Source organism: Lepisosteus platostomus, chromosome 12, assembly GCF_059453375.1.
Source record: "Lepisosteus platostomus isolate fLepPlt1 chromosome 12, fLepPlt1.hap1, whole genome shotgun sequence".
Taxonomy (NCBI): Eukaryota; Metazoa; Chordata; class Actinopteri; order Semionotiformes; family Lepisosteidae; genus Lepisosteus; species Lepisosteus platostomus.
The window spans coordinates 35,079,347-35,104,955 of NC_142622.1; the positions used below are offsets into that span (position 1 = coordinate 35,079,347).

The following is a 25,609-nucleotide window of genomic DNA, read 5'->3' on the forward strand; positions in this document are numbered from 1 at the left end:
ACGCAGTTCTACTTAAAATATCCCTGTGCGACATCAGAAAAAAATCTGTATTGTCATTCTGCAAAACAAAAAGCATACCTCCAAAACATATTTAGAAGTTATGAAGTTGAAACTGTTATGCGGTTTAGGTAAAATGGACAAGTCAGATTTGAGCAAATAAGCTGTGAGCTGTAGTCATCAATCAGAACATGAAATGATCCCTTCATTATGAAGCAAGTGCAGAAATGTTAATATGAGAACTTTGGATCATTTGGTAGTAGTAGTCGGCGTTTGTAGTGGTCGCCGTTTGCCCTCTGTCTAGACAGATTCAGGTTATAGTGTGTATTTAAAGTAGTGGTTGTGAGCAATATATATATTTTTTACTAGACATAACCGGTACGTTAGTGATGTAATTCCTGTCTGACGAACTGGGAACAGAAATCCTGAGATCCACTCAAGAATGCAGAGAAATATAATACACTTTGCTAGTTTCAGTCTAAATCAAAGACATTCCTGAGAGGTCTGTTGTTGGGGAAAAAAGTGAATACTTAGTTGGGTTCTGTATCAAAAAAAGATGAAAACAACAAAAAAAATCATTTTGTAATTTTGTTTACTTTAGAGTTGCCAGATGTCACTCCAGTAATAACAGCACTCCATTAGGGAATGAAGTGGGATCCCCTATATGTAAAGCACTTTGAAATCTTTTGGGGTGAAAAGAGCTACATAAAATCAAGGAATTTTTGTTAACTAGGAGGCAACTTGTACCAAACAATCCTAAATTTTGTTTGCTGCAATTTGTTGTACTTTTGTCATAAAGGAAGAAATATCTTAAATAGAAATGTTAGCTGGTAATGAGGAATACATTTAATATCCTTCTTATGAGAGACAAAAGAAACATTACTGTCTCATCCAATAGCTGGTGTAATATTTGAATATCTCGCCCGCCTGCACAGCTGGTTTTGCTGGCAGTGGCACTAAAAGAAAACTTAATGTGCTGTACAGTCGGGCACTCTATATTGAGGACAAAAAAAGTGTAGAAGAACGCAGACAAAGAATAAACAAGAACTTCAGAAGCTTTGCTTGCTGTGATCAGCTCAGAAAAGTCACGGTCATGTCGCCTTTGGTACCACAGTTGATTGAAAGCACGAGTAATAATTTGTCAATCTTGCTCCCAGCTTCTAAATACCTAATTGGAGTTTTTGGGCTATTTTTCACCATTTTTTTTTGTAATAAAAGATGAAGTCACTCTCTTCTTAAATTCCATGCTGCAATTCTTCTGTTATCCCCCTGCCAAGGAATTCAGCATTCGAGTGGGTCAGCAGTGCTGAGGAATGGAAAAAGTGAGCTGCTCGCCTGTCTGAAAGACAGGCTCGAGAATTTATTTGCCAACCACAGCTATTCCGACGGCTCACCAGCTTATTTTTACTGCGTTTCTTCTAAAGGGGTAATAAAGCGGAACCGATTAACACTCGTTTTTAAGAGGGAATTCTGATTTAATTTTTGTTTTCCATGAAATGTCAATATCCTGGGTTGGACAGGTTATTTCAGTTAACCAAGCCACACCTGGCATAGCACACTATCTGGCTGAGGGACCCGAAGATTGTTACTAAGGCAGTTTTCTGAAAGAATTTCACATTCACAAGTGGTGGAGGTCACCATCAGAACAAGCCTCCATTGTTCTTATACTTGTGTCCCTGGACTTGCATATTTCATTATAATAATGTATATTCATTTAAAAAAAATCCTGATTAGTTGTTATCTCACCATATTTAGTGGTGTATTTATGTTACCTATATGCTGTGCTTTATCTTTATCTAGCCTTGGGGTCTGCAACTCAAGGCCTGTTTGATGTTAATTGTCTCTAATTAGCCCTCACTGGGGGCATCAGTCTAGTTTGCCCTCCCAGCACTCACTTCTTAGATGCTCGTGCAGACAGGTTATGGATTTTCAGCTCAGTAATGAAGTACGCCAGCGTAACTGTGCATGTAGGTGTGTGAGGTTTTCAAACGAAACAGTAACGATTACTTTTCTTCGCCTTTTTCAATGCAGTGAATTTCCAAGTACAAATGTATGCGTGTGAGTGTGGGTATGAGTAAGCTAGCCACTTCAAACAGTTGTATCGTGAGACCCATGCATTGGGGAGCAATGAAATTCGGTACATGTATAAATGGAACCGCAGGGAGCATGTTTCCATGGACATCAATACATTACACATGTGAGGACATCACATCAACAGGTGTGTTCGTGATTCTGTACCCCTCAGAACACACTGCTGGCCTCCGTGCTGTGTAATATCCACAGTAAATATCGGAAGAAGCTTAATGGTATCTTCAGCCAATTCTTGGTTCGAAAAGTTTTTGTCACCACAACGGTTGGAATAAGAGGCTTAAAATGGCAAAACATGGTAGAGTTTGTATGATTTTTCTATGTAGTTGATTTCTTCATGCTGTTTTTAAGAAACACATATAATGTAATGCTCTGTACTTTAACATAAAGCTGAGTCCTAAATGTGTATGTTAAAATAGCACAAATGGAATATAATTATGTTTAAGAATAAGGGGTCAAACTTGGGCCTTTGGCAGGAACTCTCCTACTTCCCATTAGAGCATTGCCACCGGGGAGGTGGTAAAACGTCAGATCAATCTTTCTGGTGGTCTGCATCAAAACAGCCTAAAAATTAGCGGTTTAAATTACTATACCAAACTCTTAGGGAGAGTTAATTCACCAAAGAATAATTGACATAGTGAACTCATTCATTCTGAAGGGTTTTTGAAAAATGGGAAGGAAAAGCTTTTCCTTTCCTGAGTGAGCATTCATGCCAGGTGTAAATCTTAATCGTGACAACATAAATGAGCTCTGCAGTTGTCATTGCATGAAGACCGGCACAGCAACACACTCAAGACACTCATCAAGAAATACTTGCTCATTGCTGGTTACAGTTCTTAAAATTGCCTTAATATATAAAGCATTGCAGTTTGTCCTTGTGAAAGAAGGACTCGCAGGAAGGCGGGTCAAAGAAAAAAAAGATATTCACTTTTGTCCACAGTCCCTGCTTTCCCATTACATGGTTAGCCAACATACGCAGGTCAGTTGTCTTTTTGAAGGTCAAACCAATGTCTTTGCGGTTTTCTTTACATCAGCTTTACCCTGTGATTTTAATATCCTCTGCGATCTGAAAGAAAAATTGTTGTAGCACCATCTGACATTATGGTTTCACCACCGGCATCTTTGTTTTGTCTCCCCAAATGGCTTGAATACTCAAGTTTTGTTCATTGTATAATCTTTGCAAAAAGAAAAATAACCTACTACCGTAGAACACTGTTTTTTGATTGAATGCGGTCTTTGGTTACCACCAAATTTATAATGGAATTATGTTTCTGACCTTGAATAAACGAAAGGGATATACCCTCTATGCCCTCAGCAGTGGAGAGGTTAGGTCTTTTTTTTTTGGGACAGTACTAGAGACCTCAAAGGATTTAGAGAGTCCTGAAATGTCTTTTAAAAAACAAAGTCGGCGCTCGTGAAACGCGGGGCGTGTTGTTTTACTCGGCTGTGGAAATCTGGGAGAAATGTGAGGCCAGCTCTGCCCGCGGCCCCCTCTATTTGATGTCGTCGTGTTGTAAAGTGGCAGCTGGAGAGCCAGGCCTCATAAAGCTTCGCTCCGGGGAAGAAAAACCAGGGCCCAGCTTTCCCAGTCCGCTGCATTGCCAAGGCTCTTCGGCTAACTTCGGAATTCTGTTGGAAACGGAAGTGGGATTCTTTTTGTTTATTTTTTTTCCTCCCAGAATGCAACTCAAAACTGGTTCTTGGCCCCCAGGTGGCAAGATGAGCTCTTTGAATATGCTTGCAAAAAATATTCTTCACAACAAAACACCTGAACCATACTGGGTATCACAAATGCCTCCAACAGTAAAAAAAAACATTTCTGTGTGTCCGCACGTCAGTATTGCGATTTGGTTTATCCGTGTCAATGACCTATTTTGAATGTCGGTTCAGATCTTAGCAGAATATACAAAATTATTTGATTTTCTATTTTGTTAGAGGTCACTTTTCGAAGTGCTCTCCCGCTCTCACTTCAGAAAAATAGCTAAAGTAAGGATTTTACCATAACAAGAGTTACCATTTGTGAGGATTTGGTCAAAATAACCAAGTGATGGCTTTTTTAGTTTCTTTTCTATGTTTGGGTTTCCAGATTTAGAGTAACCAACGGATTAATACCCAATAAGTCTTAACTCTGTTTGACATTAATAACTGTACTATATGTTTTATGTTTCTATTTTCTAGTCTTTCAATGAGATCTGAGGTTTATTTAACCAGTTTGCTGTATCCTTTCCAGTCAGAAAAGGATGTTACATTGTCTTTTTACTTACCTGTTTTTTACAACACAGTCATGTAGTAAGCAGTTTAAAATTTTTGACAGGCATCACATCAATTAAAACGCTCTTGAACACGACTGGCGTCACTATAAAAGCAATCAACATAAATGCAATGGGAGTAATTTGCATTTGCCCCTCATTCAGTAATTGCATACTGTATGTATGACCACTTCCTCCCCAGAAGAAGAGGAGAAATGAACTTGCAATTCAGTTTTGTACTGAAGTGTGCAATTCTGAACTTGGTGAATTTCTTTGGCATTATTTTCCAGTTGTATCTCATTCTGACTGACAAGTGAAAGTAAAGTTTCTGGTCTTGAAGTACTACTGCAGCATAGAAGCCTGCTATTCAGCTGTTGTAAGGGCACATTTGTTGCCTGCACTAATTGCTTGCCTATGGCTTGAGCGAAGGGAAATGGTTAGTTTATGATATGAGGCACTTCTGAAATGATTTTCACAGTAGGTGTACTTCTTTTTATAAGGGCTTGAGTTTCCAGGCAGGAAATTTCAAATTAGCATAGGTGATTTTATTCATGCTCGTTGACCGACTTGGACGTGACCTACCTGCCCGACTGTTAGAAAGACAGAGCTGAGTGCCGAGAGGCATGTTTTTGAGCTGCCATTGGCGGCTGGGCCTGGGAGCTTACTCAGGGGGAAATGAGACCCCTCCGAATTCCGTGGGGCTCCAGGTCTCTGGAATGGTGGAAGGTTCACAATTTACCCATTTTCAAAAAGGCAAGGAATTGCCCACCGAGCCTGCTCACCATTAAATCGGCACTATTTGCTTCCTAGTGCGGGGAAATGAAATACATTCACAGGGGAATACTGTGAAATGAAGTTTCTGTGCATTGTCTTAAAGAACAGTTTAGTTTTTGTTTTCAAACGAATGTTTTTGAGAACCTGAGGCATTAGTTCTGATTTTGACATAGTTAAATACCCGGTGTTTGTTTTATTATTAAAATACCTTTAAAAGTGCTTGGGATTGAAATAAGACACATAAGAGATGTTCAGTATGTCCCCCTCTAATCTAGACTCAGTTAAAATCACAAAGTCATGCTTTTAAGTATACTCCAAAGCATGTGAATTTCAGCAAAGTAAATGTCTTTTTCTGTTTCTGTCTTAGAATCTTTTTGGCTGGCTAGTTAACCTGGTGATCTTGATTTTTTTTTATTGATTATGTACCCACAGGGAGATTTCAGTGTTAACATTAGGTTTTTAGAAATCAGGCTTTGAAGATAACATTTCCCTCTTAGCTATAATTGCCCTGTAAATGTTAATAACACTTTACAGAAGTTATTAACGGTTTGGTCAGTAGCAGAACAACTTTTCTTTTGTTAAACTGAATTTTTCTCTGATGAAATGAGTGTGAGCGAGCTCAAAGAGTATAGGCTTTTTGCACGTTCAGTTCGCTGCTAGGACGTAGCACCACTAAAATGCGGCTAAGCATGACAAAGCAAACTGCTTGTCCCTTTTTTGGGGGCAGGGGGGTCTTTTACAGCTGTAGTGTAGAATTTAAAGAATAAAGAACTTTCCAAGTTTTTTGCTCTTGCATGTTCTGTTTCAAAAATTATTTTAAATATATATACTGTTAATATAGTTTTTTTATAGTTGACCAGTGTGATGTAACAGGTTTGCATTATGTTGTGGTGATGGAAGCCAGTTTGAATGTGATGGTTTCAACATGGCAACAAGGGTCTCCTGGTTGCTCATCGAAGGGCTTAAGCCGAAATCTAAACAGCAAGACTTCACTGTAAAAGAGAATAAAGGAAACATTGCTGTCCAGCAATTAATCTAATGTACATTTTGGTAGAGGCGAGTGGTCATTGAATAAAAGCCATTTTTTGTGGTCGGTGTGCATGCTACGTCATATTTAACCAAGAGAGTTTTTGCAACTACACATTTTTTAAATAATGTTGTAATAATCTTCAACTTTACCCTTTTCAGGATATCCGCAATACTGTTGGTAATATTCCTATGGAGTGGTACAAGGATTATCCCCATATTGGCTATGACCTGGATGGGAAGAAGATCTACAAGCCAATAAGAAACAAAGATGAACTGGATGAGTTCCTGGACAAGATGGAAAACCCAGATTACTGGTATGCATTTCACAGCGATGTGTAGCGTTTCAGGAAAAAAGCAACCTTAGGTTTTAAGTTTCAATTTCCTCCTTTTAAAGATGTAGAACTTTTTGTTTATTTCTGAATTGTACTTTTTAGAACAGCAACTGTTTAGATAATTACTAGTATGTGTTTTCTTGAGTTTACTATCTTTATAAATGTGTTTCTTGCTTTACATTTTATAACGGAGATCCCAGTGCCCCAGCTTATTAAGGAATTCTGGGGTTTTCTTTTAATTTGCTCCTGCATTTCAAAAAGGTTTCCAGGTATAAAACGTTTTACTGTGTGATAATCTTTGTAAAGTTGTGTTGAAAAATGTGTGGCTTCAGCAGACACTGCAGTGATTGCTGCACAATGATGAGGAAAAGCAAAGAGATGATGAGCAGTGATTTCTACCTGGGTTGCTTCGTTTAGTAAAGTCCTTTTCAGTGGGAGGCAATAAGAATTTTACTAAAAGTTATCCTGTGTCGTCTTCTCTGTTCCCCAGGCGCACAGTCCATGATAAGATGACTGGGATGGATATCCGTCTTTCTGATGAAGAAGTTGATCTTGTGCATCGCCTGCAGAAGGGACAGTTTGGAGATGCTAATTTCGACCAGTATGAGGTAAAACATAGGGAATTCTGCTGTAGCTGTTCTGCTGGTTTTATTTCTCCACAGTTTGGAAAAAATAACAACTACAATTTAATTGCTGTTGTTCTGTTGCTAAATCTTTTAGTGGTTTTTAACTGTTTCCACATCTTAAAGGAATCAATGTGTGTATTTGTAATACGCTTGATAATTCTTAAGATGAAAGGCAAGTATCTATCCTCTTGATTAAGAAATGCAAAATTATTGGCCTTCAAATTCGTGATGTGTAGTGAAGAAAGATATGGATAAACTGTCCTGTGTCCTAAGGCATGTCCTGATTTCAGGGTGTGTTTTGGGTTTAGATTTTGTCAGGCATGTGATTGAAATAATTGTTGAAGATTTTTCAACTTTCATTAACACTAATGCTCATTGTAAAGCTTTACACTTCCACTTTAACGGAAATGTGGTTCAGACATTAGAGGCTGTAGCTGCTAAAAAACAAATGTTTGACACCAGCTTTGAACTTCATTTGAAACCATTAAAAAACTGTACAATAATACTTAAAGCCTTTGACTTCAAGTTAAATGGTCTTAAACTGCCCTTAAACAGGGTAGCAATGCCTCTGTAAAATAAAAATAGTCCAGCTGCTGCTATTTTATGGATGATACAACATTCAAGATTAGTAGTTTCTGGATGGTCTTTTGTTTTTTGCTTTTTGGTAGACCATGGAAATAATAAAACAGCTTTTAACTCGGCTGAACCTGGAAAGGACAAGATGTACAGAGTTGTTTTGCTATTTTTATTGAATAAAATGATTTGTACCCAAAGGCCTTCATCCGGCGATAATTTTTGGAGCTAACAAGTGCCATCTCAAAGCATCATCAAGAAGCGCCTCTTCCTTTTCCTGTCCAGCTCTGCCACTTGTCTTTATAAGTTTGCAGTGCTGTATTACATCACGTATATCCCTACCTTCCCGTCCACTTAGTAATAATGTGGAAGTCTTTGCGTTTCGGGTGTCGGCCGCTTTAAATCTCTGATCACAGCTTTTGCAGCTCTTTCTGAGCTAGCTGCACATCAGGGGGTTCCAACTACCTCATCCTCAGACCCAGGCTGTCATCCCTCTGCCAGGCACATTGAAGGCAATGAAAAATTGCATCTGACTCTACTCATACCTATAATTTCAAGTGGGTCTGATTGAGGCTAATAAGCCAATGTCCCATGATGATGAATAAAGTAGCTTTTGGTCCAAATATCTACCAATTAGTATTGCATTATTTAATCTTTTTAAAATCTAATGCTCTAAATAACTTTATGAAATCCCAAATCCTAATTAAATAATCCCATGTGATTTCTCGTGTTGCTCCTCAGTATTAAATTCCTCTCCGATGTGTAGTTTTGGTCGCATACTCATTCCTTCCTCGAATTTCAGTTGAGCAATTTAGAGATTGTTTTGCCACTCATTAAAACTAAAGCTGTGCTGGTTTGCAAGTAATTACTTTCTTCTTTCTTTTTTTTATTTTTGTGCTGTATCCTAGTGTAGCATTTCAAGTCAGCAGCCTCAGTATGAGGTTTTCCCCACTTCAGCAACCCTGACCCAGAAAATTGTACAGTTAGACAGCATGGCATTTATACTCTATCTCTATTTGGAAGCCCTTCAGAAAATGTTTTACAGGCATCTTGTGAAAAGGCAATTAATGATTATGCCCTCTTGCATTATATAAGGGTGAAAAACGCAGTGTTGTTTTTATTACTTTTATGGCATTCTTTGATTTTTCTTCTTTGCAGCCTTATGTTGACTTCTTCACGCACGAGACCATGATCCACCCAGTGACCAACCGCCCAGAGGACAAACGTAGCTTCATCCCATCACTGATTGAGAAGGAGAAGGTGGGTGAGCCTTTTCAATGGACTCCTGCTCTCACGGTGGCTTGTAGAGCTGTATAATCCCAGCCAGAATGTTCAGTGCCTGATCGTTAAAGCACGTTAGTGTACAAGAGTACGAATGCTTAAGCATTACAAATAAATCATGGGTTGTCTTCTTTTTGTTATAAAAAAGTACATTTTAGGTAGGGAGCATTAGGTGAGGTCATCAACACAATGCCTGTAAATGTTATACCTTCTTTTAGAAAAATTGACACGACATGATTCATGAGCTATCCGTTGCACAGGAAGTTTCTTCACAGCAGCCAAATATTTCATGATTAGCATGCATTGTAGAGAAGGTAAAATCAGGGAGAAGACTTCAGTGATAATATGTCATAGGAGCCATGTTCTGTAGAGCACTTAGATACTATATGTACTGTGAGCCAGCCTGCCAGCCTCATAGTTTTGAATCAGTTGACCAAGTTCTCTTCTGTGTAAACTTTACCTCTGCTGAGATTTTATGCTGAGATTCGCATAAAGTTTTTGCAAGACTTAAAGCACTACACACTAATGCCTTTTATAAGCTCTTAACCTATCAAAACAGTCCCTCATCCCAGTGACAGACTTTCTATTGTATACATTACAATATTTTATTTTCTATTTGAGATTTCGTAGTGGTCTGGTTGAGAAGACACAGACACCCTTGCATGGTGTTTTTATGATTTTTGAAAATGTTGAAAATTGATATTTATAGTCACCATAAATAAGCCTTGAATGATACATAATTTTCATGTTTCAACCAATTTGAGACATAACTGCTCCCAGATGTGTAGTATTAAATGTAATGATTCCCACATAGTTTTCAAAGTGGAATCGGAGGTGAAATTCTGTAATAATGGGGCTTTAAAATTGAAAGCTTAAAGAAATTAGAGCTCCAATTGAAAATAAAATTGTAGGGTTTTTGCTCACTGACAGTGGCACAAGAAGTGAGTCTGCAAATATCACATCGATTCTTCTGTTACTTACTAATCCTTTTTTATAAAGTAAGACATTTATGAATACTTTAAGTCTCTTATTCACTTAAATTCTTTTGTCATTGATCTTTAAAAACACATGCAGTATTTTTCTGTTGTTGCAAAAGTGGTTGACCAATGTTTGCAATATTATTGCAATAGTATTAATATATACCAACAGCAAAAACTCTTGTTGTGCCAGCATGGCTGTTCTTTTGTTGGCATAGACCAAACAAAAGTTATTTGGAATGTGAGAAAAGTTGGGTTTCTTCATGGCCGTGTCTTTGCAAACTGTTAGCCAAACTTTGACTTAAGGTGTTAAAATCTTAAAGTACTTTACTCTGCTTGAAACTATTTTTCTTTTAAGGAGGTCTAAGTAATCACTAAAAGATAAGAAATGGAATCGGTTGTCCCAGTTATGTACAGAGCCCCACAGTTATATTTTATTTTGGTGATTAACTAGTAATCCTGCTTGTGTTGGATCTCCAGGTCTCTAAATTGGTCCATGCCATAAAGATGGGCTGGATCAAGCCTCGCAAGCCCAAGGACAGCACTCCACAGTACTATGACCTCTGGGCTAAGGAGGATCCTGATGCCATCCTCGGGAGGCACAAGATGCATGTGCCCGCACCTAAGATGAAGCTGCCTGGACACGAGGAGTCCTACAACCCCCCACCTGAATATCTTTTCAGTGAGGAGGAGGTAAAACTCATTGACTTGCCTCTGGAAAGAAGCGGATATGGCGGGCTGATGATGTTATACTAATATGCAACTGGCGGTGAGCTTCACTGCTCACTCAGGACAAACCTAATGTTTTATTAACTGCCTGCTTGACTGGCTATCCGTCTAGGATGAAAACATGGCTGTAGTTACTCTGTATTATCTGTCTGGATGTGTGAGTCTCAACTGTTCACTTATTGACTAGTTTGTATGACTACTTCAAGATGAATGTCTTTACTTCTTGGCCTTCGAAACCATTGATGGGAAGAAAATGGTTAAGCAGAATATAAATCGTAATGCTAAAAGTTAAACTGTAAATATAAGATTTCTATCTGCAAAATGTCCTTAAGTTTGAGAAACGTCACACATCACATCGTGATGTTCTCTGAAGCGTGTGTCAAACTCTCTGCACAGAAACTGGCATGGGAACAGCAGGATCCAGAGGACAGAAAGCTGAAGTTTATCCCTCAGAAATTCTCATGTCTGAGAGCCGTCCCTGCCTTCTCCCGCTTCATCCACGAGAGATTTGAGCGCTGCCTGGACCTCTATCTCTGTCCCCGACAACGCAAAATGAGGGTGAGTGCAGGCCGTCGGGCCTCCAAGGCTTGTTTTGAAAGAGGATGCGCTGTCCACTTGTGTGGCCAACATTTCAAACACAACCCACTGCTTTTAACACAGATACACAAAATGGCGGCCAACTGTCCATGACAGTTTTCCAGTAATCGTCGTCTTCTGTTCCAGGTGAATGTGGATCCAGAGGACCTGATCCCCAGACTGCCAAAGCCGAAAGATCTCCAGCCTTTCCCCACCACTCAGTCACTGGTATGACTGTTGCTCTAGGAATCCGGACTTCACAGATTGAACTCTTGTTTGCTGCTCAAAAATCATTTGGTTTGTGTTAGTGAATTTGAGTGAATTCTCCCCATGGTGATGTAAACTTTTAAATGTGAAAGTGACTTCATCAGAGGGAATAATGTAAATTGAGAAATTCCATATGCAAGTTAAAGGTTGAATGATGTTACAAAATCTCAGTTGTCAGTCGCATCCAGTCAGCTCAGACTTCAGGATTTTCCTTTTTGTTAACCCTAAGTAAAGAGCAAGAGTTAGTTTTGAAACCTATTTTATACTGCATTCTGTCTGGCTTGAGCAAGGGTCTATTTATATCCAAGAAAACATACAATCGTTCTTGGTCCGGCAAGTAGACAAAGGGCCTTGAATCTTAAAAGAGATTGTTCTTGGTTGTTTAGTTTTCAGCTCCAGAGCAGAGCTGTTGATGGATTCCATGTGTAAAGACTGCAATCCTTTGATTAGAGCTTTTAAAATCTCCTGAAAATGGTTTCCCCTGTTAAATCGCGGTGGGCTAGGACACCTGCGAGCATCTTAGGTCCAGAAACTTGAGTGTTTCTCCCTCACACGATCGCTTTGTTTTAACAGAGCAATGAAACTTTTGCTAATGTCTTTGGCACCTTTTGCTGACTGTTTGTGACTTTTGCCTTTTCCAGGTCTACCGTGGGCATTCCAGCTTAGTCAGATGCATTAGCGTGTCCCCCAGTGGGCAGTGGTTGGTCTCGGGTGAGTGCCAAAGTTCCTCCTCTTTGATGTGGGGAAGGCTTCGCTGGGATTCTATTTTTAAAAGCTCAGAGCTCTTCGATAGATTATTTTTTGTGGTTTGTTGTAATTTAAGCAGTAGCTAACTGCCTGCTTATATCATCCCCACAGCACGAGCCATGATGTAATGTGTTTGGCTTTAAAACGGAGATTAATAGTAAAAAACAAGTGATTCGTCTTGAAAGAATAGAGGAAAGGAGCAGAGGCATTGTGGGTAAAATAACTTACTGGCACACATTAAATATAAAATAAATAACCTAAAAGATGTAATATTCTCTGTCCCCCTTGCCCCTAATTGAAGGCTCCTTGGTCTTTTTTAATAGTTTTTGGCAGCCTAATCTTACTGTGAACCACATCAGGAAACAATATGAAAACCCTTAATGCAGGTTGTAAATGTTCAAATGGTTTGCAAAATAACCCTTGAGGCTTTGGCTTTAAAAGTTAACGCAAATGGCTGACCTACGTTGCAGTGTCCCTGCACTGCCACCTCAGTATGTGTGCAGCTGACACCAGCAGCATCTCCTGTTAAAGCAGTGGCCATATACGTAAGAAAACTGGGGTGATCATAAAAAACACAATTTTAGGCGAGAATGAAAACCTGTGTGTCAGCATATGAGCTGTAAAGGCGCGTGTAAAGATTACTTCTCTGCTGAAAGGTAAAAAGAATTTAGAGATAACAGTTTCATCTGTGGAGCCTTTTTTATCACAAAGTCTTTGTTAGCCAACCTGATTTGGACTAGCCAGCTGTGTCTGTGGGTGGCTATGAACCCTTCAAGCTCGCATGGGGGAAGAATGAGGGAGTCCAGACAGACTCCTCCAGTGTTGCCACCTTTGAGCTGCTCATATTTATTATTGTGGTCTTCTTATTTATTGTTATTGTCATCCTGTAAAGCGCTGTGAGAAGCCACCTTTAAAGGCGCTATATAAAATAGTTTTTATTATTATTATTATTATTATTATTATTATTATTATTATTATTTTTAACACATACCTTAATGGAGGTTAAACGCTAGCCTGAGGAAAGACCTGAACATTAATCGCAGTCAATCCCTTGGCAGCGCTCAGCCAACTATGAGCTGCCACTTGGGGAATCCCAGTCATGGTTGGCTAGTGATATGACAGGAACTAGAACCCATGACACCTGGATCGTGAAACCCAACCTGCACTTGGGCAAATGCAGGTTTTGTCAGAAACCTTCCATTTCATCTTTCTTTTTACTTTTCTGCATGGGATCATAGAAAAATGGTTACATGAATGTAAATTAACCAAGCCTTGCAATGCAGGGCGTGAATGAAGTAGCATGAGCACAGCTGTGTCAGTAGAGGCGAAACAGCCCTTAAATGATCTTTTAATTCATAGCCTTCAATTGTTTGTATGACGGGAGTGAGAAATAATGATTTTCAGTACTTTCAGGGAAGGCCTTATGAGAACATTTTATACCTGGTCTCTGCCTCAAGATTTGTGATGCTTGAAAGACCTTAAACTTTAAGGGTAGTTTAACAAAAAAGGGCAAAATTACTCCTAGGTTTAAGTGATCCATGCTAAGATTCGCGTCTGAATAAGCCAGGCCAATGCTATGCAGAGTAACATATGTAGAGTTGAAAAATGCTAAATATTAAAACTTCTTTAAAATAGTGTACTCACTAAAAACCTAAGTGTCAACTGCTGTTCTTACGGTAAAAAGTAGGAATTACAACGTGCATATGATTATCTACTTAAAAGGGGTTTAGAGAGTGTGGGAGAATTATAAGTCTTATGTCAATTATATTTTGATTGGATAGGCAGAGTTTTTGTCGGGCATACTGTATACGAAGGCTAACAGTATCGACATCCTGCACCGCACCTGTTGTAATGTGGTCCATTTTGTGTTTTCATAAGACGTAAACCCCTCATCACTCAAGAGATAACTCATTTTTCAATCTTTTGTTTGTCTCCTCCTGCCTTTCGTGAAGGACAAGTCTTAGCTTCTGTTGTGTTGTTTTTTTTTCCATATTTCAGTTAAATTAACCTTTTTCTGCTTTCCTGCTATAGGAGACTAGTATTAGATGAAGTGCTTTTCTCAGTGTTTAGAAAAGCTGAAGTAAATCTTCAGGTGTTGAGATCAATTGAGGCCATCACTTGAAAACTTATTTCATTCTGAGTTGTTAAATAGAATACGAGAATAAATGGTTGAGATCACAACTAAAATTTACACTCACTGAATCTTGAAGCTTTAGAGAACCAGGGGAATACTCAGTCTAAAGCTATGTAGAACCTTGGTCAAGCTTTTCCAAAAAAGTGAAGTATAAGATATATTTTTAAGCTTTTGGAAATGTGGCTAAACAGATTTAAATTTAGTGTTTGGGTTACGATCTAAAAATGCCCAGCAAAAACAGGAAGGTGGTCGATGTTGCTCAAACTGAAGTATCATATGGGAAACATACAAACAATTGAAGGCTGTGAATACAGCAGCAAACCTTTTGAGGAGCTGGCCTCAATTTAGAGGCAATACCCTCCATAACAAAGGACTTCATAAACCCTAAAACAAAAACCACTACAGTCATGGCCGGTCTTTGTCTTTCTATAAAATCTATTAGTGTTGTAATAAAACATTCTTTCCCATAGTAAAAAAGTACTGTTGACAGCCCCGGAGGATTTTTTTTTTATTTCCAAAACTATACCCTCATAAATTTAGTCCCCCCCCCCCCCCAAACACCACCACCATTTATTGTCCTATGGAGGGACATTTTTAAATTGTCCTAACCATGAAGGACCACTGTACTGTATATCTCTGCCCTTCTCTGCTGGCCTCCCAGGACTCCTGAAGTCCACGTTTGACTCACTTGCCAAATCGAAAACGTTGGGAGGTTTCCATCGCATGTAAGGAAGAAGCCTTTCACAAGACAAAACATTGCCTTGAATAGTTTTTCTGGCCTGCATTTGTTGGAAGTGGGTAGGAGTTCTATTTCAATGGGATATTTAAATAAAGATGAATGTCCAGTATACTTCCAGAGGCAGAATTGTATGTTGGAATTCACTAAGGTGTTAACCAAGATAAGAAGTGACATCAAGCAATTTGTGTGCGGTTTGTGCCCAATGATTATATTAGTTAATAGGATGAATGGTTTCTTTTTAAGTTGCCTTAAAATATTAAGTTTCAGCAAAATATCTCTGAAAACATTGTGTCCATATTACTACTTGTGTATGTAACAGGGCCACAACATTAAAATCAGAATCCCCTAAGTAGTGGAAATCTTCATATCTGTAACATGAATGCCATGACCGTTATATGACATATACAATGATTAGATTGATAATTAGATAATTCGATGGCAGGTGGCTGTGTGCGCATTACACTTTCGTTTTGATGTTTTATCAGTTATCTTTCTATGCAGATTGCTTATTTTAATACGCCAGAGATATAATTAGCATTTCATCTTTTTCTGTTTACCTAAGTCCGAGTCATGCTGCTCTTCTCAAGCTGTAATCCTGGTGAGCGTTGCTTTCTTTCCTGGATATGAGCCAGGATGGTTTTCAGGAGCTGAAAATCATTACACTGTGTTCGTGAAAGACTGTATAACAGAGAAGGCAAAACTGAAAATAAACAGTGGAAAAAAATCTTTACAACACAAAAACCACAGCACAGTTGATGAAAGACCATAAATTTGTTTTTTTTTTCTTTAATTCAAAAATGTTTTCATACTTTCCAAAGTCTAAGCACTAAATTTGTCAGAAAGCTGTTAGGCTCAGATTTTTTAAGGGGAGTGTGGTGGGGGCCTTGAGTCTTGACCATATCAGACACATGTATTTAGCTACATTTGCTCTGTAACTGCCTGCTTTCCAACCAAGCATCTTTTAATTGACCCTTATTGGCAATTCCCTGTGTATTTCCACTGCATTTCAATTGCTTACCACAAATATACATGCCAGACAGGATTTTTTAACCACCAACAGGACATAACCTTATGAGCAGTTCCTCTTTCTATATCTGTAGTGAAAGCACTTAATACTTAAAAAGTGATTATGGTTTTCAAGTTATTATACTCCACCCTCAAGCTTGCTTGTACAAGAAAACCAAGCTTTACTTGTTTTTTTTTTTGTTTTTTTTTATTAGGCATACAGGTATAAAAATAATTTTACTAACGCTTTAGCACTAAAAAAATAGTCTAGTCGATTTCAGAGGTAGAGTTTGACCGTGGTTCATAGCAAGCAGTAAAACCTTATTATAGAAGGAGGTTTTGGATATACCGCGGTTAATCATATCCCCAAGACAGATGTAATTTATTTTTCTGCAGGCAAAGTCTGTAGTCCACTGTGAGTGTGTTAAATATATTGTTCTCTAGCTTTGTTGATTTTTAAAATGTTCAGTTTTAATTGTGGCACTGTCCACAGAAGCAGGGTGACAACACCTTTTTAGCTGACATAACAGGAATGCACCAAGACTATATCTATTAATCAAGATTGTTCTTATACCTGCACAATCCCCAGTGACTCAGAAACTACTTGAAGGGTACAGAACCCATTAAATTGAAAACGGAAGTTGCAAAGATGGGTATACCTTCCAAATTCTTCTTCTTGTTGCTTCATTAATATATTAACAGTGGCGTAATAATGACTACAAAATGAAATCTTCAAGATTTATTATAACAGTTAAACGCGGCAAATCAAAAGCCAGTTCATCTCTTACTGGATTTGCCAAAGGAATAAACACTTGGAAGACAGAAGAAAAATTACATTCATTCATTAAGTTGCATGTGATGTCCCCTGTGGTGTTCTGAGTTGAAGAAGCACCAGGTGAATAGCAAAGTAGTTAGAACATCAGACTGATAGTGGACACCTTCGTTCATTCCATCTATTCAGTATTAAGAAGTGCTCTGTCCCGCAAAATAAATTATATTTAGGAATCCATGTCTTTTACGTCGTTATGTACTCATCTAAAAAGAGAAAGAGTGGTTCCAAAATTTCGTATCGCTTATGGCGCAGGTAGATTATGATGCAGGTGCTGAAGTTGTCCCCCAGCACGTACATTTTCTCGTGATTGCTCCTGGAAGACGATGGCTCTTGGAAGAATATCTGGGAAGAATCCCAGCACTTTGAGACCCAAAGACAGCAGAAGAAGGAAGCCAAGCTGGAGAGTCAAATGGAGCTTGTCTGGGTTTTTGCACCTTGACTGGGTTGCCCACAACAAGTTGCAAATAAAGAGAATATCCTTGTGATAACGAGAAAAAAATGACAAAACATTATATCATGTCCACAGCTTAGTCAGGTTTTATATCCCTAAAAGGCATAAACAGCACTGTTCTTTGGGAGATCTGTAGTACTTTGCATTTTGGATCAGTAACATTTTTGTCAACATAATGTAGTCTGTGTTGGGGAGCAAAGGGAGTAGCCTTATGTAGAATAGTTTCATATATTTGGTTATGCTGTGACTATCTGTGCACAGGGACATGTTAGATAATGCAGTATTCCTTAATTCAATAGAAACATATGCTGAAAGCCTAGATATCTCTTAGATAGGAAGCATAAATCTGATTTGATTCCATTATTTGAAGCAGAAAATAGTGACGTTTCCAAGCGGGAGCCTGTATAAATTCACTACATCCTGCCTAGTCTATCAAAGAAAGTCTGGCCTGATAAATAACCATCGCGGTCCCAGTACCTTTGGTAATTTGGAAGACCTCAATGTTTCCTAATGTAGTGTTTTGTGAAATTTTATCCTGTCTTTATTCAGGACCAGATTTGGCAAACATAGTAATGAGGTGTGCGGTATAAACACTGGATTAAGAAATTATCCAACATACAACTGAATTTGGCTTCACTCTAGGTTATGTAGGACTGTTTCATTACTCTTCCATGCATTGGGGCTCAAAGCCTGAAGAGGTCTTTCATCCCTTTTCAGTTCCCCCTTCAGTCCATGGTGGAGCGCTAATAGAAAGCAGATCAAGTCCATAAACATTTCCCTTTCGTTCTCTCCTCATCTGCCTCAGGAGAAATGCAGCACTTTTCGTATCGCTTTCTAGGGCTTTACCAAAAAATTATCGGCATCTTAAATGTGTGGTTTCCAAAAGGTTCGTTTTTCAAGCAAATGTAAGTGACAGAGTTGCATTGCTCAGTGGTAGTATACAAAAGTACTCAAGAGCGCTCTCAGTAAGCCGGCTTCTATAGTTCATGGAAGCGATGTTACTCTTTGCTTGCTTGCTTCCCCTTGTTTCACGCAGCCACTGTAGTGTTTTTTTTAAAGGGGTTCTCCGATTCTGACTAACCTCTCCACCCTCGCCCCACCTTGTACTCAGGCTCCGACGACTGCACGGTGCGGTTCTGGGAGGTCAGCACGGCCCGGTGCATGAAGACACTTGAAGTGGAAGGAGCAGTCAAGAGCGTGGCCTGGAACCCTAACCCAGCCATCTGCCTCGTAGCGCTCAGTCTGTAAGGCTTCTTGCTCTGTCTTGTAGCGAACCTTTTCTCCGTCGAAGTGAAAGCAGCTGAAATTGATATGAAATGAACTTCAATTCCTAATATTGATTATTGTTGATAGTGATTTGATAAAAGTGTTCACTTGTTCGTGCCCGAGCATGTGTTAAGATTTCTAGAGGACTAATTGGCCCCGACTACCTCTGTTGGTAGAGCATGAGACTCGTAATCTCAGGGTAGTAGGCTCGTGTCCCACGTCGGGCACCAGGTTGGGCACAAGGCTAACAACCCTGTCCCGTAAGAAAACAATGTTATGGAAACAGGAACAGGATGTTGCTGCGCCTATGTGCCTGAAGGCGTAACGGGCAAACAGTAAGTAAGTGAGACGACTAATTAGAAATGTTCAAAAGCGCATTTCTGCCATAAAGAAAACTAAAGATCCTGAGTTATCTTGTAATTGTGAGATACCAACCATCGATTCAGTGTATGAATAACCTGTTACATTGTGCTACAACAGCACCTACAAGCTGCCAATAGCTTTTAAATAGTTAATTTAAACCTTTTCTGTAGGTTTAGTGTTCCTAACAATGTGCAATGCAGCAAAATGCGTGTGGACTTTCTTCCCCCTCGGGTTTATCCATGATGACATTACAGTTTGTACCTCACGTAAACACTGTCTTAACCATGAGGACACTCACACGTATCCTCAAGCAAGAACAGGTGTGCCCTAAAATGGTTTCCAGCACTTAAAAAGGAAAATCAGGTCATGATATTGTAGGTATGACAGTTGGGCTATTGTGATCACATAAAGTACACAATTACTATCTCATAATTACGAGATACAGGATTTTTTTTGGACAGCAGCAATGCTCTTCCGTAGAAATGCACTAACTACTTAATGTTTTCTAGCTTTTACAGAATACTGAAATCCAGTTTGTCTCTACATTCCTTTTTGCTACTACATGCTTTGACACTTTATTTCCATGAATATCATTAGCATAAGTATAATGTATAATAACATAAGGAAACCTATAAAATGTTAGGTAAATACATATTAACGTAACAAAATACATTTGCTTTATTTTTTAAAGTATTTATGAAGTTTTATTAGTCCACAGCATATCTGTATAATCATTTCATTTCTATGCTGAGGCTTTAGAATGATGCAGTACGTTTTATTCATTGTGGAAACCATATGACAAAGTCCTTTCCTGGCGCTGGTTTTGCAGTGGGCAAAAGGTGGTGGTGGTGAATCCCGGCCTGGGAGACCGACTGGTTTCCAGTGCCACCGACCAGCTCATCTCGTCCTACGAGGAGCAGGAGGAGCAGAAGCCACAGCCCGTGCAGTGGATCGTCCCAGAAGGCAAGGACTTTGAGAAAGGACTGCGCCTCATCATCAGCCATCCCAAGGTACCACAGTGGGTTAAAGGACATATTGGGGACTTAACCTTCCTCACAGTATGTGAGGCCCTAGATTAACAAGGCTGTTCTGAGGCTGGACTTTGCTTCAGCAGTGAATCACAACCCAGTTCCCGTCCAGCATTGTGGATGACAACTCTGTTACACTCGGAGTTATCACCTCGAAGGGTTTTGTTTCCCTTAGGGGGTGTAATTTCAGTGGGGGATCAAGGTTTGTGTGCATGGCTGTATGACGAAATCCTTCCAAAGAACCTGTAGCTTCTCACATGATTTGTAGTGCGGGAAACTGTAAGGTTTCTGGCACTATGCAGGCAGATTAGGGTATTTTTTTCCTATGGAAAAAAATGTTTTAAAAGCCACTAGTGTTTGAATTAAGGCGCAAGGAAAAAATATAGTTGACATGAAATATGAGCCAATGGAGATCCTGGAAGTAATAATAATAGAAAATTGTCCTCGAACTTTTTTCCTGGTCTGTAACCAGCTGGAAGGACCGTTGGTTGATAAGCTAGGTTACTGATAAATTAAATCTGAAGAAAAAGATGTTACATTTTCTTTTAATAAATCTGTCTTCTGTGATTTTTACTATGCAGAAATAGAATTTCAGTTGAAAAAAATCCACATTAGGAAAATACAGTATGTTTTGCAGTTTACCATCAGGCTTTGCACGTTTGTGGGACTTGGTGGTTCTGTTTTCAACTAATGTGCAATATGGTAATACAACACTGGATTGAACGACATGTTCTGATTCTATAGCCAACAGCTTTATTACCCTGTAACTCAAAATCGGGAGCCCACTGAAGCTCAGCAGGTGTGAGCCTGGTCAGTACCTGGATGGGAGACCTCCTGGGAAAAACTAAGGTTGCTGCTGGAAGAGGTGTTAGTGGAACCTGTAGGGGGCGCTCACCCTACGGTCTGTGTGGATCCCGATGACCTAGTATAGCGATGGGGACACACTATACTGTTAAAAACGCACCGTCCTTAGAATAACTTGTAAAACTGAGGTCCTGATTCTCCGTGGTCATTAAAAATCCCAGGGCACTTCTCGAAAACGTGTCCTGGCCAAACGTCCAATTGGCCTCCTAATAATCCCCACCTATGAACTGGCTTCATCACTCTGCTCTTCTCTCCACTGAGAGCTGGTGTGTGGTGACTATGCGGCACACTATGACTGCCGTCTCATCATCCAGGTGGGCGCTACAAACTGGTCCACATTACCTGTAAATGGCTTTGAGTGGAGTGTCCTGCAAAGTGCTATATAAGTCTGTATAAGTCGCTGCTTAACCCCTGTGTGTGCCTTTTCTACCCGGGCAGTCTGTGAAGCAGGTGACATGGCACGGGAAGGGTGACTACTTGGCCTCCGTGCTGCCGGACAACGGCAACATGCAGGTGCTCATCCACCAGCTGACCAAGCGCCGCAGCCAGAACCCCTTCCGGAAGAGCAAGGGCCTGGTGCAGTGCGTGTCCTTCCACCCCATCCGGCCGTACTTCTTCGTGGCCACCCAGCGCTACGTGCGCGTCTACAACCTCATCAAGCAGGAGCTCACCAAGAAGCTCATGGCCAACTGCAAGTGGATTTCCAGCATGGCCATTCACCCTGCAGGTCTGCAGAACTCCGCGTTTGTTCCTTGTTGTGGGGGAAAGGGGCCAGACAGTGGCAGAATACTGCTGCAAAGTAGATAGAGCCAACGGTTTGCCTGCTGTGTAAGCACTAACATTAACCAAAACTAAGATTTGACATTATGTGGAAAAAATAGCACTCGTCGGTGGCACAGTGGTGCAGTAGTTAGCAGTGCTGCCTTGCAACACTGTGGCCCTGGGTTCGATTCCAAACCTGGGGTGCTACCTGCGTGGGTATTGTATGTTCTCCCTGTGTTGACGTGAGTTTCCACGGGGGGGTTCAGATTTCCTTCCACAGTCCAAAGACATGCATAGCAGGTTAATTGGCTTCTGGGAAAATTGGCCCTGGTGTGAACGTGTGCCCGTGTCTCTGCAGTGGACTCGTGTCCTGTCCAGGGTGTACCCTGCTTTGCGCCCATTACTTGTTGGGATAGGCTCCAGCTCCCCCGCAACCCTGAATTGGATGAAGCTGTTAGAAAATAGACGGATGGGATCGGAATTTCTGGAACCGTCAGCTTACGGATTCCTCCAGTGGTTTGTGTGTGTTTAGAAGCCTCATAGAAGCAACAGATAAAGCTGGAGGACTACTGTTGTTTGCATGCCTTCGATAAGTACGTCTGCGTACTTATGGTATGTCCAGAGTGACCAACATGGAGATTGTTGCAGGTGATAATGTGATCTGCGGAAGCTACGACAGCCGGCTAGTGTGGTTCGATTTGGATCTCTCTACAAAACCTTACAAAGTTCTCCGGTGAGTAAGCACCCCACGTTAAAATGAAAACTGGATTACGTCTATTTATTGTTTCATTAAATCAGTGATGTAACATACTCTATGTGACCAGACAGCAGAGTCCAGCTTTAGTTTAAATATCTTGCCTTTTTTTAATTAAATACTTTCCTCGGTTCTTTTCTTGATCCTTGGTGGTCAAGGTACGTCCGTGTGAAAAAATGTTGCCAGAAAGCACTTAATATTTACCCTGGATAATGATTTTTTTAAAATAAGCGGTGATTGTTTTGTGCATTATCATCATTCTGATACCGTGTTTGAATATCTTAGGCATCATAAGAAGGCTCTCCGAGGTGTGGCATACCACAAGCACTACCCACTGTTAGCTTCTGCCTCCGACGATGGCAGTGTTATAGTCTGCCATGGCATGGTCTACAAGTAAGTCAGACTTTCCTATTTCCTCACTCCTCTGTTCTCACCTTATCATCCAGCAAAGCTTATCATTAAGATGCTGGCATTTGGATTGTAGTCAAGAGTCCAGAGGTCCCAAGTACTTGAGACTTCACAAAAGTGCCAGTTAGGAGTACAAGTTTGTCTGTGTTCCCAGGATACACCGAGCGAGACGCAACTTGCTGAGTACTGTGAGGGATGTGTAGGCTTGTCTTGTCTTGACACCCTTCCAGTTGATGCTGATTCTCCTGTCAGATCATGTCAGATATCATGACCCAAGCAAGCCTGCACCGCATGAAAAGTGTCAGTGGGCTCTAGAAGTGAATGTTTCCATCAGAAAGCACAATCCTCCTGTAACTGCAGCTCATCAAAGGAGACTAAGAGCTGATCTGGTGAGAAACATTGAGATAGAAACTCAGTAGCACTTTTACAGCTTAATTTATCATCAAATTATAACAATCCGTAATGTACTTTTTCCATCTCGTATATGTGCGAGTCTCACAATCCTTTCTGCTTTCTGCTGTGTACATGTTTGCATGAGAAACCACAAACCTGCTGTTCCTATTGTAAGAGAAGGTATTCCATTTTGCGCTGCTGATCAAAATTGAACAAAGTCTTTTCTGCACAGACACTATTGTTCCTTTGTGCCTCACAATGCCTGAACCCATTGTGTCTGCCTTGTCTCTAGTGACCTGCTCCAGAACCCACTGATTGTTCCAGTCAAGGTCTTGAAGGGCCATGAGATCTCCCATGATCTGGGCGTCCTGGATGTGACTTTCCACCCCACCCAGCCCTGGGTCTTCTCCTCCGGAGCTGATACCACGATCCGACTCTTCACTTAGAGCAGCTGCAGGCACAGGTGTACTGAGTTTTATGGGTGCTTAATGGCTGCACCTGTGAAGAATAGTTATGCGCTGGCTTCTTCTGTTATTGTCAGCCAGGAACTCTGCAGAGATGAGCTCACTCAGAAATTGTATGAGGAAGATACAGTATGGATCCTTACTTTTCTGCAAAATTTACAACCAGAAAAGCAAACTATAGAACTCTGTAACCTAAAACCAGTATCCTATTATTTTCTGAAAGTGTCAAGAATATGATTAGGGAAGATATTAACCTTCTGTGGAGAAAATAATGTAATATCTCTACACGGTACTGTTGAAAGTGTCATTCTACAGTTTCCACAGGTTTTATCAGGACCATATATATATAAATTCATACCTCAAAAATTTGACCCTTGTGATTTGTTCAAGTTTTCTATCTAAAAAAAGTTCAGAGCCAAGAGCTCAAAAAGCTGAGAAAGACACCAGGCTGTACCATTTCTTCTGTAAGTCTTGTTAAACTTAGAGGAGGGGGGCATGTTTAGTTTTCATGCAGCACCCCGGTCTTGACTGGATGGGGAAGGCTACTTTGCTGAAATATGCAGCTACCATAATAGTGCACGTGACATGTCAAATTTGACAGAGTTACTAGGCTGCCAGCGAGAGGTAATTTGTGCATAGTGAACTGTGCCAATGGAAACATCTGAAAAGACCGACCAAAGCAGAACTGGGTTTAAAGTGCTGTGATGTAAACTAATTGATCGTGCAAGGTCTCCATTCATTATAACAGACAGCTCTTTAGGGAATATTTGCGTTGATGTAAGTGATATTCAATTGATGACACATTGCTTTTATTTGCTGTATGTGTAAAACCTCTTTTTCTTATAAAAACCTGTTGAGAACCATGACTTTTTAATTAAAAACTTGCTCATGAGAACTACCTGAAGTTTGGAGGTTTTTATGTCTCATGTCCTTGTGCACAGATACTGAATTATGAAATCATGAATAGTAAATTCAGCAAGTGGATTTGTGACCGAGAACAGTAAATGTTTACACAGTTGTGAGAATCTTGATAGAGCTACCCCACCATGTAAAAGCTGATGTTCAGCACCTTCTCTAAGAAATCTGCTTCAGTCAGCACTTAGTCTACATAGACAAAATGCCCTTTATTCTAAATTTACTACTTCAGACTTAGTAGTGAAACAAGTACACAGAATCACAATTGGAAATTACCAATAGGAAATACGCACAACTTTTTGTGTAAAGAAGTATATTCAAAAGATTTCCCAGCAAAGTGTGTGAAAATTGATTCACTTTACTGTCTAATAAGGAAGCTTATTAGCAGTACGGAGAAAAAAGTATTGCATTTATACAAGAAAATTATTACATTTAAATGCAATAAATAGTTTGAGAACACTGTTGCCTACTATTTTAACATCTTGCATTATATATGCAATGATAGTCATGTGCAAAGTAGGCATTGACTTTAACCACAGAATAAGACTCGCACTCCTTTTTTTGGGGGAAAAAAAATAATGTAAAGGAGCACATGTAGTGCCTTTTGTGTATATGAAATAGAGTATAGTGTCAGTGAGCATTCCTGGGTTAAACACATGCCTTTGTTGCCATGTCTGTGACAAGTAGAAATGACACAGCTTTCCAAACTATATTATATATACTATATTATTATATATTATATATAATATATATTATTCTTGAACGTGAAACTGCAGGGACATACTGTACATAGATATTTGCCTACGTGTTAAACATTGAACAGAATACAATCACGATGACTTGACAGACTTACAGCTGCTGTTGGCTTACTGTTACTGTTACTGTTACTGACGCTATTCTACTGTTGTTAGTCAGTGCTACTTTGCATGGGCCAATATTATTGCATATGTAATTCAAGATATTAATATAGCAGGCCGCATTGTTTA

General features: G+C 39.8%; 1 protein-coding gene across 1 annotated transcript in view; it reads left to right on the forward strand.

Annotated features, from left to right (window-relative positions):
- The window catches only part of bop1 (BOP1 ribosomal biogenesis factor), a 77,239-nt gene extending 52,633 nt beyond the window's left edge, over positions 1–24,606 (forward strand). Inside the window, exons 4-16 of the mRNA XM_088601766.1 lie at positions 6,297–6,451; positions 6,960–7,077; positions 8,827–8,928; positions 10,407–10,619; positions 11,052–11,213; positions 11,379–11,459; positions 12,140–12,209; positions 18,518–18,650; positions 19,865–20,045; positions 21,366–21,654; positions 22,338–22,422; positions 22,729–22,836; positions 23,537–24,606. Coding sequence (XP_088457892.1) covers positions 6,297–6,451; positions 6,960–7,077; positions 8,827–8,928; positions 10,407–10,619; positions 11,052–11,213; positions 11,379–11,459; positions 12,140–12,209; positions 18,518–18,650; positions 19,865–20,045; positions 21,366–21,654; positions 22,338–22,422; positions 22,729–22,836; positions 23,537–23,690 — 1,851 coding nt within the window. The 3' untranslated portion in view covers positions 23,691–24,606. The remainder of the gene's footprint in view (positions 1–6,296; positions 6,452–6,959; positions 7,078–8,826; positions 8,929–10,406; positions 10,620–11,051; positions 11,214–11,378; positions 11,460–12,139; positions 12,210–18,517; positions 18,651–19,864; positions 20,046–21,365; positions 21,655–22,337; positions 22,423–22,728; positions 22,837–23,536) is intronic.
- The last annotated feature ends 1,003 nt before the right edge of the window (positions 24,607–25,609 follow it).